Consider the following 14,933-nt stretch of genomic DNA (forward strand, 5'->3'; position numbering starts at 1 on the left):
ATCCTTCTTTCATGATTGCTTTGTCCTTAGATAGCACAGATCTGGTCTTCTCAAATTAAGTCCTACAGGGCTGCACCATTTCAGAATACAAAGGGTTTGCCAATATTAGCAAGACAAAACCAATATCATAGGAGGTTCAGGACTAGTTATCAGTTAAAGAAGAGAGAAAAATGACGGAACCAAATTCATAATACCTACTTATCTACAGCAGGCTGAAGGTAGCTTTTATATACATAAACTGGTTTTCCTGGAAGGCATTAGACAGAGCTTACCTACCTAGCCAGAAAGAAAGATATAGCTCTTCTCCAAACAGAAAACCAAGCAGGTGTTTTTTTTTCTCACATTTTATTTTTATACTTTAAATTAAATATTTGAAGAAGAACGAATAAATAAGGAAAATGAATGGCCAGTAATGACAAACATACAATGGTCTCTGCTGATGAACAACTATGTGTTTTTTATGTGTGCTATATGCATCTATATTCATGTCACATACCTATCCAATTACATTCTCTTATGTGATAGGTCAAAGGCAGGTTCAGATACTCTGACAGTTTCAGCGTGACCATAGATTGTCCAGAGAGTTCAACTCGGACACCATTTCCTCTGGCTAGCACTCTTACTCATTCCTTTCTTGTGTTTTTCTAGAAAATAAGCTTTGCTTTCTCCCAAGAGCTCATTTAAAGTTCCCTTCCTCATGAAGTTCATCTTTGTATTTTTCAACTTTTTGGATATATGGTTTAGTGCATGCTCAAAATACCTTTGATGAAAGAATAATTTTACAGTAGCATAAAATGGTGCAGAACAACTGAGGAAAAAGACATCTAGATGAACCTCATTTATTTCATCATATATAATTTACTAAACAAGATAACAAAATGCCTAAGATACAGAAGTAGTTCTCTGGAGACTAATTATTTAAAATTTGCAATTTCATAACTTCACAAAATGGTGAGACTATTTCCAATAACATTTATTTGGTATGTAGGGAAGATAAAATGAAAAATATAGTGCGTGCCTGTTGTATCATTTTCTTTTTACAAAACACTGTATTTTTTGTGATGTAAAGATGATATTCTTGTGACTGGCTAGTATTTCTCTGAACAGTGATCAGATAAGCTGACCACATAGCATGAATAGATTGGTTCGTTGTGGGAAGGCCAGAAGATGTAGAGGTGAGCAAAGTCAATAGAAAGAAGAGTTGAGCTAGTGAATGGGATTAAGTAACAGAAGTAAATGTTAAAATGCTAGAAAATGAGGGAAAGGTGTAAACTTCAAATAACGGTTAGCTGAAAACAAGCTTAAAACAAGAATGCTAAGGAGGGAGGTTCATTGGAGGAGGGGAGTCAGGGGCATTTAGAGACTGGAGAGTGTGGAAACAGAAGCTGTAAGGATATATATATATATATATATATATATATATATATATATATATCAATTTGGGAGTGATTTATGACAGCTGAGGTATCACTTTATCTACTTCTAAAGTTTTAAAACCAATTACAATAAAGATCACAATATTTAAAATATGTTTTATGTTTTCTCTTATTCTTCTGGTCCAAAATAAAATTCAGTAATCAAACACAAACACATATGAGTCCAATCCAATATTTTAAATACTCTTTCTGGTTTTCCTTTTTAAAAAAATTCTTTCAGTGCAATTCTAAGGTCAACTAAGGCTACAAATGAATACAAAACATATGTTCCGTATCACACTGTGGCAGTGTTAAGAGACTAGACTCTGGGGTCAGATGTCTTGGTTGTGAATCACAGCCCTGCTGTTTGCCATCTGTCTCCCAGGCAAGTTGCTTAGCAGCTTGATAAAGTAGAGGTCAAGTAGCACGCAGATCACATGGCTGTTTTGTGGCACAAATTAGTCCACGAAGATGAAAAGCACTAGAGTGATGGCAGACATGGATGGAATAGTGTCAGCCATGTTGTGGATATGCACTAACAGGGAAGGGTGCTAGCAACAAAGGCAGCTGGTGCCGGCTGATATTTATGAGCCAACATGTATGTCATCTCTCCATCTTGTAGATAGGCTGAGTTCTGACTCTGTCTTCACCTTGTGTTAATGCTTGAAGTTAAAGCAGAAAGCATCTATGAACTAATGAGTCCAAGAGTCTCAGCCAAACACCATGCATAGAATGCAGATAAGAAGAACTTTCTGTCTGAAGTTGAAATGATAGAGACATCCCTGGTCCAGGTACAGAGCAGAGTCAGCCTGAGTGGCTAGAACGTTCCATGTACAAATCAAGTCTACTTATTTGTCATCTCAAGTATGTCTTCTTTATGATGAGGTTTCAGTGAAGGAAGGGCTTTTGGTGATTGACTTCATGGCACTGTCATTGAAAGGAGGCTCATAGAATGCAAGTTGTAGTCATGCATGTAGCAGAATTGGCATTACCTAGGAGGAAGTAAAAAGCCTCCACTGGATTCTGAGCTGGAACAAGAGGCCTCTCCAACTTTGCACTGAGATGGCCCTGCATAAGTCAAATCCTTCTGTTAGACCCAAAGCAGAAATATCTGTCCTATGATCATTAACTACTATGGCTATGATAAAGTTATGGTAGCACAGAAACCAGAAATAAATAGTTCTCTAAGGACTTTTAGCAATGTATTTTTTTCCAGTCTGCATATGCATATGTTGTAGTAGTAATTTACACTAAGTGATAATTGGCATGTAAAAGTACCCCGAGAAACATAGGTACATAGTAGTATAGAAACTGCGTATGATCATAGCTTAATTCTGGGTATTAGCTAGCCGAGATTGAATACAGTATACTCAGATAAATAATACCATCATATCAAATACATAAAGGCTATTTTTAAATGTCTGCTTGAGACATGGCTATTTAAATTAAATTTTTAGAGGCTAAATGTTAAAAGAACATCTTAAGACCCAGAAAGTAAAAGAAATAGTCTCTTAATAATGTACTTTTGATGCAGTGCATTGACTTAAGTCAGGTATTTAGTGACTAATTATTTGATTTTTGATTAATTTAATTTCCTGAATGATATCTTAACTTAGTTTTACTTTAAACATAGCAAGAAATTTGTGTGGCATATCTTCATTTGTCTCTCTTTTTCAGGTTTATTTCCTGCTGTCCTGAACCTTGCTTCTAATGCACTCATCACAACCAATGCTACATGTGGGGAAAAGGGACCCGAAATGTACTGCAAGTTGGTGGAGCATGTCCCTGGGCAGCCTGTGAGGAACCCTCAGTGTCGAATCTGCAATCAAAACAGCAGCCATCCACATCGTATGTATTATATATGTATTTGTATGGCACTAAATGGAATGGATGATAAATAGACATTGAGGCCAAGTTGCATTAAGTTCAAGGGACTTGTGAACCTAAGAATTCCAGAATTTTTTGTTGAGCTTTCTGTGGTCCCTCTTAGTCATCCTAGAAACATATTTTAACACCAGTGTCCCATACATACATCAAGTTCAATAATAGAGGGGAATTCACCTGTTGAAGTTTTGTGTCCGTTACTAGGATCACTGGCCCCAGAATGCTCTCCGGGGATGTGGTGATTCTCATGGAATTTGGCTGTTCATGGTTTACCTATTTTCGAGGTACTGTTCTTGAGATTCAAGGGGAATAAAGTATTGTCCTGCCTTCAACTCGTGAGCCAGGGGTTAATGAATACAGGACCTGAACTGAAAGAAGAGGTTATAAGTTCAGTCTGAGTGTAAGAGAAAGAAGGCTTGCCTGAGGAAACCATGGTGAAGCTGGCAGCCTAGGCCAAGTATGAACTAAAGAGGTTAATAAGTGAAGAGGGGATGAGAAGAGCAAGGTGAGGAAGGAAAAAAAATCAGAAAATCTTCCTTGTAAAAAGATGTGCAAGTAGTTAAGAATGGCAAGAACTGAAATTTCTAGAGGGTGGAGTCCAGACATATATGGAGTATAGAAGCTGGAAACAGGTTATGAAGGGTCCTACAATCCAGTGGGGGAATGACCAGTAAGAGGTGAATGCCAAGCTCTCTTGTCGGCCTCTGTGAACCATATACTTATTCCACAGAACATATACTATGATCAATACAAGGACATAAAGTTATATTCTTTGATTTAGAGAAATTATAAGAAAATCAGGAAAAGGGAAAAGTAAATCAGGCACTAAGAACTTGGCAAGAAGATCTAAGCACAGGGAGAGAGTCATGCCTGGACAGAGGCAGTACAAGTTAGGAAGAATAAGTAGATTATCAAAGTAAGTCACACACACACACACACACACACACACACACACACACACACACCTAGAGGATATGATGCAACATGGCATATTGAGGAAACTGTGTGTAATCTGCTTTAACTTGTAAATGATTTGTATGATAAGGGGAAGTGATTCAAAATAATTTTAGAGATGAAGACTGGCTTAGAGATGTGTTTTAGAAAGCAATGTGCGCATCTATATTGATTGCCTAGAAAAGAGACTAATAGAGTAAATAATGGAAATTGAAGTTATGGTGGAAACATAATTTCAGAGTTAGACAATTTTAAAATTTGGTCAATTTTGTTCACACACTATATTATTAAGTACAGTTTAGTTTGCCAGTAAAATAAAGAATAAAGTACCAAGATTTCCCAAATATCCCCTTCCCCAGCATATGTGTGGCCTTCTCAACAGAATTTCGGTCTTCATTATCCCTGCTATCTAGAGAGCTACACTGTTGAACCTATATTGACACATTATCATCTAACCCTCACAATTTACATTGGGACTCACTTTTAGTGATGTACAGTCTATATGGGTTTGGACAAATGCTCTTTTACCATGTCTTAGTATGAAGGAGAATAGATCAATTGAGCTATTCTTAATGGAAAGAAAGGGAAGAAAACCTGATTTTGCAATTTGTGGATTCTTTTTTCATCTCAGCAAGAAAAATGAGACTATGAGAGAGAGAGAGAGAGAGAGAGAGAGAGAGAGAGAGAGAGAGAGAGAGAGAGAGAGAGAATAGTAGTCAAAGGGCATTATATCAAATTTAGGGATTTTTTAAATTGGATATTATAGATATACATATGAATATATAGACACTTCTGTGATTAAAATTACTGATGTTGTATGTCCAGAGTATTTGAAAAACTGTTTTATAGAAGGCATCCGTGAAAAGACTTTCTTATCTTTTAGTAACTCTGCTGTATGCATAGGAGTGGGCAGTGGTAGCACACATCTTGGGTTTTTCTATCTATGGCATGGTATATTAAGAGCCAAGGACCAGGGCCAGAGCCCTGGTGAAGCTTTATTAGGTAAGGAAATTACTATGGATAATCTAGGCAGGTGATGAAATAAAAAGATTTCTAGGTGGGCAATCAAGAGAATGTGACACCAAATAGGGAGTAAAGAGGTAGGATTAGGGGTGTAGATAGTGAGGGGGTAAAAAGAGAAGTAGCAAATGTCTGGATGAACCCCAAGGGAGAAGGCAGAGACGATAGAGGAGAAATACAGGGCAGCAAGTAAATTGAAGAAAACGCCAGAAAAAGAAATGAATGGATGGATAATAGCTTGTACATACCCTGGGAATGAAGATGAGTTCTGACAAACAGAAATTGCTATCTATTCAGGGACTGGTACCTCACTTTTCATTAAGACATGAAATCCTAGAAGCCTGGACATGGTAGTAGGTGAATGGAGGACCTGGGGTGGTGAGAATCTGTAGCTGCTGCGTGCTTAGACTAGGATGGGAAAGAGAGAGGATTAGAAAGATAGATGTGTTGACATCACTATGTTTATGCTTATATAAAACATATTAAATATGAAATTATAATTACTGTATAATATGATCTAAGTATACTAACTATACAAATACACTTAAATATGTAAATATTTTAATATACAACAGAGAAAGATGGAAGTGAGTAATGTCCTAGAAGCAGCAATAATAATGCAAAGTTTAGGGTGGAGAGTGATTAGGTGGAGACTCCTGGTTGGAGAAATAGATGACTTAACCTTTTCCAGCAGAGTCACTGACCCATGCTGTTCCCTGCCTGCTTTAAGGTTCTGTGTTTGGGGGTCTCTTGCATCTCTGTGGAAGAGACTCATATTTTGATGTAGACACACCACGTTTTCCACACTAAAGCCAGAAATGATTCTTTCAGTGAAATGAGGTGCATAGGAGGAGAGCGCCAGGTCTCTGTTTGCTCACTTGTAGTCTCTTAAACTTGTCACAGCCTGGATTTACTTTGTGTTGCTTTTAAGTCTGAGCAGCTTCATTACATTTCAAAGTCAATTGTGATACTGGAAACTCAGAAAGAATAAACTATGACAGGAATAAAAATTTGGCAATAAATTATGTGAATGTGCTTGAGTAAAGGTTGTAGTAACAGATGATAAATTTCCACAAATTCAGGGGCCTTCCATAATAAATCCACAAGGTCTGCATTTAATCACCATGCAAAGAAAAAAAATGAAGCAAACTTTCTGGCTGTTAGTAGTTTGTGTTTCTTAATTAAAACACAAACAATTTGAGAAGATTATCTTATGATTCCCCAGCCAGTTTTCAGATATAGTTGACTCTTTCTTTGACTTGTATAGTTTATCTTTTTTGAGGATATTATGTTCCTGTCTTTTTTAAATAAGGGTACTCTGCCAACAATTATTCAGTATTTGCAAATTAATTATGATTATTAAAGTGGGAATTATGGTTAATTGTTGATACATATTCCCATCTATTTTCTGGCTGATTCTCATATCAATTTGACAGGAGGCAGCAGATATCAATATTCCCATTTTAAACAACTTCTCTTGGAAATTACTGAAAAACCTACTTACTCTGTTTGGAAATTGTTTGCACGTATGCTTTGCTTCCACACACAAGAACAATGATACGAAAAAGAATTAGGAATATGTTGTGGCAATGTTTTCTATATTTGTTTTCCTGTAAGGGCAATGCCAGTCATACTTCATGTATTGCTTTGATTCTTAATGTGCTGGTTTCTGTATCCATTCACACTATCAGAGACATTTGTTGATGTTTTGTTATGCTTCTTCTGTTTGCTGTTTTTATAAAGTGACATTATATCCAACTTCAACAGAATTCAACTGGCACAAATTATTAAATATATTCATCAATTTTCTTTTGATTATTGAGACAGGATGCCTTATCGCAATGGGCTATTGATATATGATAAGACTTGATACAAAGTCCATGGAGCACTGTAGTTGTATTGAAATTCCAGTGGCAATGTTATATTACCATTCTGTCCTATATTATAATATTTGGGTTAAAATACGAATATCCAACTTTAAGTTTATGTTTTTAGTTGAAGATTATGTAGAAGACTAAACAAGCAAAATTAACATCATAATATTCACGGACTGAAAATGGCAAATTTAATAAACATTCTTTCATGAATGTATGCAGGCCTGTGTTCATGTATGTGAGTACAAAGATATGGGCTCTGTGTGTGTGTCCTGTTTCATGTGAAAAGAACAGAGGATAACTGTGGGTGTTGGTCCTTGGGCACTTTCCACTTTTGATTTTGAGGGGCCTGTAATTTGCCTGGAGCTTGCCTAATAAGCTATGTTTGCTGGCCATCAAACCCTAACTATTCTCCTGGAAAAAAGATCCAACATAGTCTAAAATGTAACAGTGCTCTGAGATGTGGGGATAATTCTTCCCACAGTACTGAGAATCCAGCACTCCTCTGTCATGCACACAAAATGAGCACTTTACTGACTCAGTTATATTACTTGTTTTAAAAATAATTTTTATATTACTATTAGACTCTTACACATGAAGACCATAGTTTGGTTGTTTTTAATCTTCAAGTTTTATTAACTGTAATTTGTGAGATTCATAACAATGCATATTATTAACAGGCTCATAATTTATTTCAGTACTACACAAATATGTTCCTCATAGTAGTAGCATGAATGGGCAACCCTCTGAAGAAAGGGATCCCACTCAAATATTTTCACTGATCAGTGATAGTAAGAACAATGAATGCAGTGTTCCATAGTCTTCATGAAAGTAAAAAGGATATATTTGACTTAATGTTCCTTATTTGATATTGATTTTTAAAAGTAATTGTAGGTTTCTAAATGTCCATTCACTTATGAATGAATTTTGAATTCATGGTACATTGGATGATAGTAAATGAGACTCAAGATTACTATTACTTATAGAATTCTGGAGGTAGAATTTTTATATTAGCTTCCCAAGTCTTTTACACACATATTATTTTTTTTCTATCTGATTTTACTTTTCTCCTGGAAGTTGAGGATCTGGAAAATGCTTCTGTGAGTGGAGTTTTGCCACCCCTCTTTTAGAGATAAAATGGAATTTAAGTAATTTGTCCATGGCCAGTCAAGTACTATACAGTGCAGTCAAGAAATAACTGGCATCAAATATGCCTGCTCTTTGTACCCCAAGTCTTGTGGCCTTTTGTCCTTTATCATTAGACAGAATACATGTCCCGGCTCCTGTATTATGCTGGCAAACTAAGAGGGTAGGATTGATCCTCATAGTGACAAAATTTGCCTACTCATTAGGTGTATTCAAAATAAGGATGGTGTCAGGGTTCTCTAGAACAGCACTGGTCAATGAATGTATATTAAAGGGGCATTTCTTATGCTGGCTTGCACAATATGGTCCAGATAGACCAACAATGGCTATCTTCACATGGAAGAAGCTAAGAACCAAGTAACTTGGTTCTAAAAACTGTGTGCCTCAACAGTCCTAACCTGGTATTGAGTTCCTGGAGGATTCCTGCAGAGCCACTGACCTTCAGTGCATGTTGGAAGCCTGAAAAATCCAGATTCTGCTATGAGCCAAGAAAAGCACCAGAGGCAGCAACAGCATAGATAAAATAGTAGTCAGATATACAGACATCATGCAAAAAGTTTTTCTCTTGGACCTCCTTTTGTCTGGGCTGCCACTGGAAGGTGCATCCAAGTTTCTGAACAAGTGTGTCAACAGCTTGTCTGTTAGTTGATTCCAGATCCAGTTAGATTGAGAATCAAAATCAGCTACCACACAGTATACCTCTGAATATTTTCTGAGACAATTCATTTTGTCCAAGACTGGTACTGCAGAGCACGCTTATATCAGCATGAAGAGTAGGGTCACAGGGTAGCAGAGAATCTCACCAACACTTAGTGGGCATTGCAGAGGCCAGATGTGGTGGTTTCCACCTGAGGTCTGAGGGGCTGAGACATCTAGACATCTTTACCACAGCCCTGAGAACAGAAACAGGGACACCAATGGTCTTGTCATCCTCAGCCAGATGTGCTTTGTGCATATTTAGAGAAAAGATCTAGAACTTGTGAAATATGAGAAAAGGTTCCAGCACAGACAGAAATGTAGCAGGGCTGTGAGATGTGGGGATATTTCTGTTCTGTGAGATCTGTGAGATGAATTCGAAGACACGAGAGTTTCAGAGCTCCTGGCTTAGGAGAAAGAAGAGAACTGTAGTGAAAGATATCTTGATTGGAGGAGTGGTTCGCTCTCCTTCCTTGTCTCCAGTCTCCCTTTGAATCCCACAAAAGGTTTCCTGCAAAGCTGTCTGGGTTGGGTTTGGGAGGGAAAGCCTGTGTTTGGTTGGTACATTGAGTTTCATGTGCCAGTCTCCTGGCTTGCCAATGTTGATTAGATTCCTCCTCTGGAATTAGTCATACATGACCAAGTAAATGTTGGATAGTGAGTTTGGAGAATCTCTCAGCATAGTTCTAAATCATGGTAAGAAGGTGACAAGTTAAAGATTTGTTACAAAAAAAATCTCATGGGCAGAAAATGTATTATTTTATATTAAAGCCACATACATACTGGATTGTCCACATCTCAGCACTAAGGAATGTGTATGAACCAGCAATATTCAAGCATCTTTCCTACAGGAGAGGTTTTCTTTATCAGCACACTAGTAGGATTTCTGTACTATTTCTTTGCACTTTGTTTCTAGAAGTATCTTTAAGGCTTTCCATTGTAGCTGGTGGTCAGTGTTTGGTACCTTCTTCTGTAGCCGAGACATGTCACCATTTCCTGCATGTTGTGTAGAACTACGAAACTACAGAGATGCTTTGGAAACAGAAACTGATTCTTTAAAAAAAAAAAAAATGCAGCCGGGTGGTGGTGGCGCACGCCTTTAATCCCAGCACTCAGGAGGCAGAGACAGGCGGATCTCTGTGAGTTCGAGGCCAGCCTGGGCTACCAAGTGAGTTCCAGGAAAGGCGCAAAGCTACACAGAGAAACCCTGTCTCGAAAAACAAAACAACAACAACAAAAAAAAAAAAATGCCTGTTATATGCAGGCTTGTTCTACCTCTTCATCTTTGTTTTACTTTTCCTTGATGAAATAGCTACAAACTCCTTATCTGATATTTTCCTTCTCTGCTGCCAACATACAGAGAGACATCCGATCACGAATGCTATTGACGGCAAGAACACGTGGTGGCAGAGCCCCAGTATCAAGAACGGAGTTGAGTACCATTACGTGACCATTACTCTGGATTTACAGCAGGTAGGGCACTTCTTGTCATTTTCCACTTTTGAAATTATACCTTGCATCTGTGACTTGTTTAGTTAGCAATTTTTAGATGAAGGGATATGCTTTCTTATCACTATTATTTTCTCGATATTGTAACAAAGGGCCCTGCCCATTTCTCATGTAGTCATTTATTGATCTTTGGCCCTTATTTCTAAAGCACAACTCAAATGGATCCATGTGGATAGTTTAGACATGATTAGAGACTGAGTGTCTCTTATAAAGTTGGGAGTGGTGATAAAAATATGGCTCAACAAAATTTTATGTGAAGAAAATACAATAACGAAGTTTAAAACTTATAAAACAAAACTTTGCTACCACTCTGATGATAGTGTGCTCATTTGTAAGGATCTTGGATAGGAAGGCTCTTGAGTAAATTGTTTCTTATTACTGAGAGTTGCACAAGCTATAACAGTTGATTCTCAAATTAAACATGGATAACTAAACAAGGTACTAACTAAGCCTTGTAGTTGTATAAAATTTATGTTGGAGGTCAGAGTTTGTATCTTCTTCATGATATTCAATTCACGCTGAGTTTAATAACCAATACTCATCCTCATTCCAAAAATATTTAGACTCATGGATGGATTTAGGATGGAATTTGAAAAGATGTCCCCCATAATTTTCTCCCAATACATAGTAAGATAGTGCCATTGACTAGAGGTTAAGACAAGAAAGTTTGAACTTAGATGGATTATTATTTAGCTTGTTTTTCTTTCATTTTCTTGCAACATCATAGAAAAATCATCTAGCTGCACCTCCTGTGCAATGTGGAGATAGACTAGTAAGAATACAAGGATATGGTGAAGATGCTTAATGACATAGACTTCAAGGTGAGGCCATGGCTGCCATAGGATACTATGGTTTGATAAGTAACCACTAGCAGCATAGACTGACACTAGACCCAAGAATTAAGCATCCCTTCTCTAGGATCTTGACCCTTCTTCATAAGGGCTGCACGTATCCCACAGCTTATACACGGCTGCTCAGGGAGTGAGCAAACTAGCAGGCCTCACAGTAGATTCTCCTTTATCCCTCCAGGGACTCCTTGGCACCTAGGCAACTGGATTAGAGCAGGATCCCAATGCTGAAGCTGAATAATCAGCTCACCTGGCTTTATTTCTACCCATTAGAATAGTGTTAGTCTAGAGTTAGTTCTTAGTTCTGTCTGGCCATGGAGTACAAATGCCATCCTGACATTCTTTAGATTAGTTGACCTGTAGATGAATTTCCAAAGGATCTTTCCCTCAAAATGGACCTTTTTTTCTGAGTATAGACAGCTTGGTCTTTTATTGATCTCAACAGCCATGTGATCATTAAAAATCAGCCTTTCCAATCAAGAGTAAGACTGCAGTCCATTGACTCAGGTCATTGCTGGTGATAGGGAATCAATAGAGAGTGAAGGTTTATTGTTCTCATTTATTCTCTACTTATTTTTTTTATTGCACATGGATCAAGAAAGTCAATTATTAATATCATGTGCACAGATTACTTAAACTTCCCTTTGAGCTGGACAACAATATCAGTTATTTGTTATCAAATGGAGCATCATTTTTCCTCTTAGTTTATAGCCATATGGTGCAATCATGGGTTTTAACTTAATCCTCTATAGTCAACTAATCCGTCATTAATTTAGCAAGTGAGAGTTTATCTGAAAGCAATGTTTTTTCACTGAAGGCAGGTATGTATTCCTCACTGTGTTTCATGTACTGATTTCCACATGACACATGGTATCTTCAGAAATAGGTGGTGTTTTCTGTGTTTATGCTTCCTCTCATGTCATATAATAACCTTAAGTTGAGTTGATATTCTAAAGCATCTTCTACAGTTATGTTTTCATAACAAGTGAATATGTTATATTTATAATAAGGTTGACCCAACTCCAGATTCTGAATTCATCAAGTAGAATTGGCTCAGTGGCTATAGGCTCAAATGGTCTGATAGTGTGGCACACAGCCATTTTCATATTTGTGTTTACTTTCTCTGATCCCTAAAAATTAGCTTATTATATACATTTAAGAGAAGGCAGACTCATATACGAGGTAAGTGCTCATTTCTACATGACCCAGGATTTTAGTTTAGTCAATTAATTAATGTTGTAAAATATTAAGCATGTTTTATAACTAGGTTTCATAATAGAATTCCTTATATTAGAAGGGGTTCACACTTTCATTGGCCTCAGTCTGTGGATTAACAAAATTTAGAAGGTGTTCTGGTACTGTTCAGCTACAGGACAGAGATGCAAGAAATCATCTTTTAATGCAGTGATAACGAAAGAAATGTGGGCATCCTTTACTATCTCCCTCACTTCTCACAATATCACCTTGAGGCAGCTGGTGTTACTACTCCTATTTAATAGTTTTTAGAGGGTTTAAACTCTGAGACATTTGTTTTCCCAAATTATTAATCTCATATCTCCTTAGAAAAAACAGCACCATCTAGTGACTTTGGCTTTGTGTAGATAACTTAAGTCATTGGTCACAAGGTTCAAAGCTCCCATTTAATAGTTGAAGAGGGCAGAAACTTAGAAAAATGAATTGGCCTTCTTTACAAAGCCTCCACCAGGCAGTGATGTGGTTCACACCTGAAGAGTTCAAATGCAAAATTACAAGTACGTTAGAATATCCTAATGAGACTCTGAAGACCCAGGCCTATAGAGCTCATAAGAGTTGTGTTTTAAATATATTTCTATATGTAGTTCAGGTTCAAGGAGTGAGTACGTACTGTTCTGGCTTCTATTGGGAGAATAATACTAATGTCTGTGTTATTAAAGACAGCCCATTAAGATCTCTCATTATCTAACACATACTGGATGCTTCCAGCATGACATAACTTGTCTTTTTCCACACACCTTGAAAGGATATACCTAGTTACACAGCATCATGCTAGCTATTGTCAGCTCAAAGTCAAAGAAATGTATTATAAGGAATAGGCAAATATCATCATCTCTCACTGACTCAGTGAGAGGTTTAGTTCTCTTAATTCTGAGATATACATACAAATCTTGGCAAGTACTAGTGATTTTGTTTACATATTCTTGACTCTTCTGAAAATGCTTTTAATAAATTACTATTTTAAATACAAGGAGCAGTCATTAACATGGCTTGATCAAATCATCATCAATTACACTTAGAAGATTCTTTAATGGTTTAGCATCTGAGATAAGCACTAGAAAAAAATAAGACAATTTATTCAGAAAAAAGTAGCTCCTTATTTTATAAACAGATTGTTTTCAGACATTTATTACTAAGGGATGTTAACATTTCCCAGTTCTATTTACTCACAGCCTATCTTGAGCAAATGATTTAATCATGCTGTGCTTTGCTACTGAGATTAGCAGAATAAATATTACATTGTGGCAAGAATATGGAATAATGATTATCGCAGCATAACAACTAAATTCCATCTGGCAAGCATGGCTATTATTAGGATGTAGAATCAGCATAAATTCAAGTAGAAACTATACTGTTCCATTGAAGTATACAACAAAGCCCAACATCAGGATTATGAACAAAATTGTACAGCAAGTTAAAAGATGATAATGAACACTCAAAAATTCACAGGATATCCTAATTTTTCTTTTATTCAGTTTCAAGATGTCATGTAACTATGTCATGATTTCTGATTTCATTGATGTCTCATGGGCAACACCAGGCAAGGTCTTGTTCTCAGTTTAGAGCAGTTTCTCCTACAAACGGGACCAGGTATGCAGGGGCAGTAATGGCGACCCAAGCTAAAACTATCTGGGCACAATGTTTAAGCAGAGGAACCTCAGCTCAACAAGCTGAGCTTATATATATATATATATGCCCTCCCCCCAATCCACCCTCCATTCCCACCTCCTCCAAGGCAAGGTCTCCCCTGGGGAGTCAGCCCAGTCTAGTAGACTCATCTGAGGCAGGTCCAGTCCCCTCCTCCCTGCACCAAGGCTGAGCAGTATCCCAACAAAGGCCCCAGGTTCCAAAAAGCCAGCCAGTGCATCAAGAACAGGTCCTAGCTCCACTGCCTGGGGGCTTCCTAAACAGTTCAAGCTAATCAACTGTCCCACTTATCCAGAGGACCTGGTCCAGTTCCATGGGGGCTTCTCAGCCATTGGTTCATAGTTCATGTGTTTCCACTAGTTTGGCTATTTGTCCCTGTGCTTTTTCCAATCATGCTCTCAATATCTCTCGCTCATACAATCCCTCCTCTCTCTCGCTGATTATTGGGCTCCCAGAGCTCCACCTGGGGCTCGGCCATGGATCTCTGCATCTGCTTCCATCAGACATTGGATAAGAGTTCTATCATGACAGGCAGGGTGTTTGGTCATCCTATCATCAGAGCAGGTCAGCTCAGGCATTCTCTCAATTATTGCCAGTAGTCTACAGTGGAGGCATCTTTGTGGATTTCTGAGGACCTCTCTAGCACTCTCTTCCTATTCCCCTAGGGTCTTCATTCATCACCATAT

General features: G+C 37.6%; 1 protein-coding gene across 8 annotated transcripts in view; it reads left to right on the top strand.

Moving 5' to 3' along the window:
• Lama2 (laminin subunit alpha 2) overlaps positions 1–14,933 on the top strand; it is a 573,571-nt gene that overhangs the window by 133,425 nt on the left and 425,213 nt on the right. For all 8 annotated transcript variants that reach the window (XM_028877376.1, XM_028877370.2, XM_028877371.2 and 5 more), the window contains exons 2-3: positions 3,093–3,263; positions 10,350–10,462. In XM_028877376.1, coding sequence (XP_028733209.1) covers positions 3,093–3,263; positions 10,350–10,462 — 284 coding nt within the window. The remainder of the gene's footprint in view (positions 1–3,092; positions 3,264–10,349; positions 10,463–14,933) is intronic.

Source organism: Peromyscus leucopus, chromosome 8a (genome assembly GCF_004664715.2).
Source record: "Peromyscus leucopus breed LL Stock chromosome 8a, UCI_PerLeu_2.1, whole genome shotgun sequence".
Lineage (NCBI taxonomy): Eukaryota > Metazoa > Chordata > Mammalia > Rodentia > Cricetidae > Peromyscus > Peromyscus leucopus.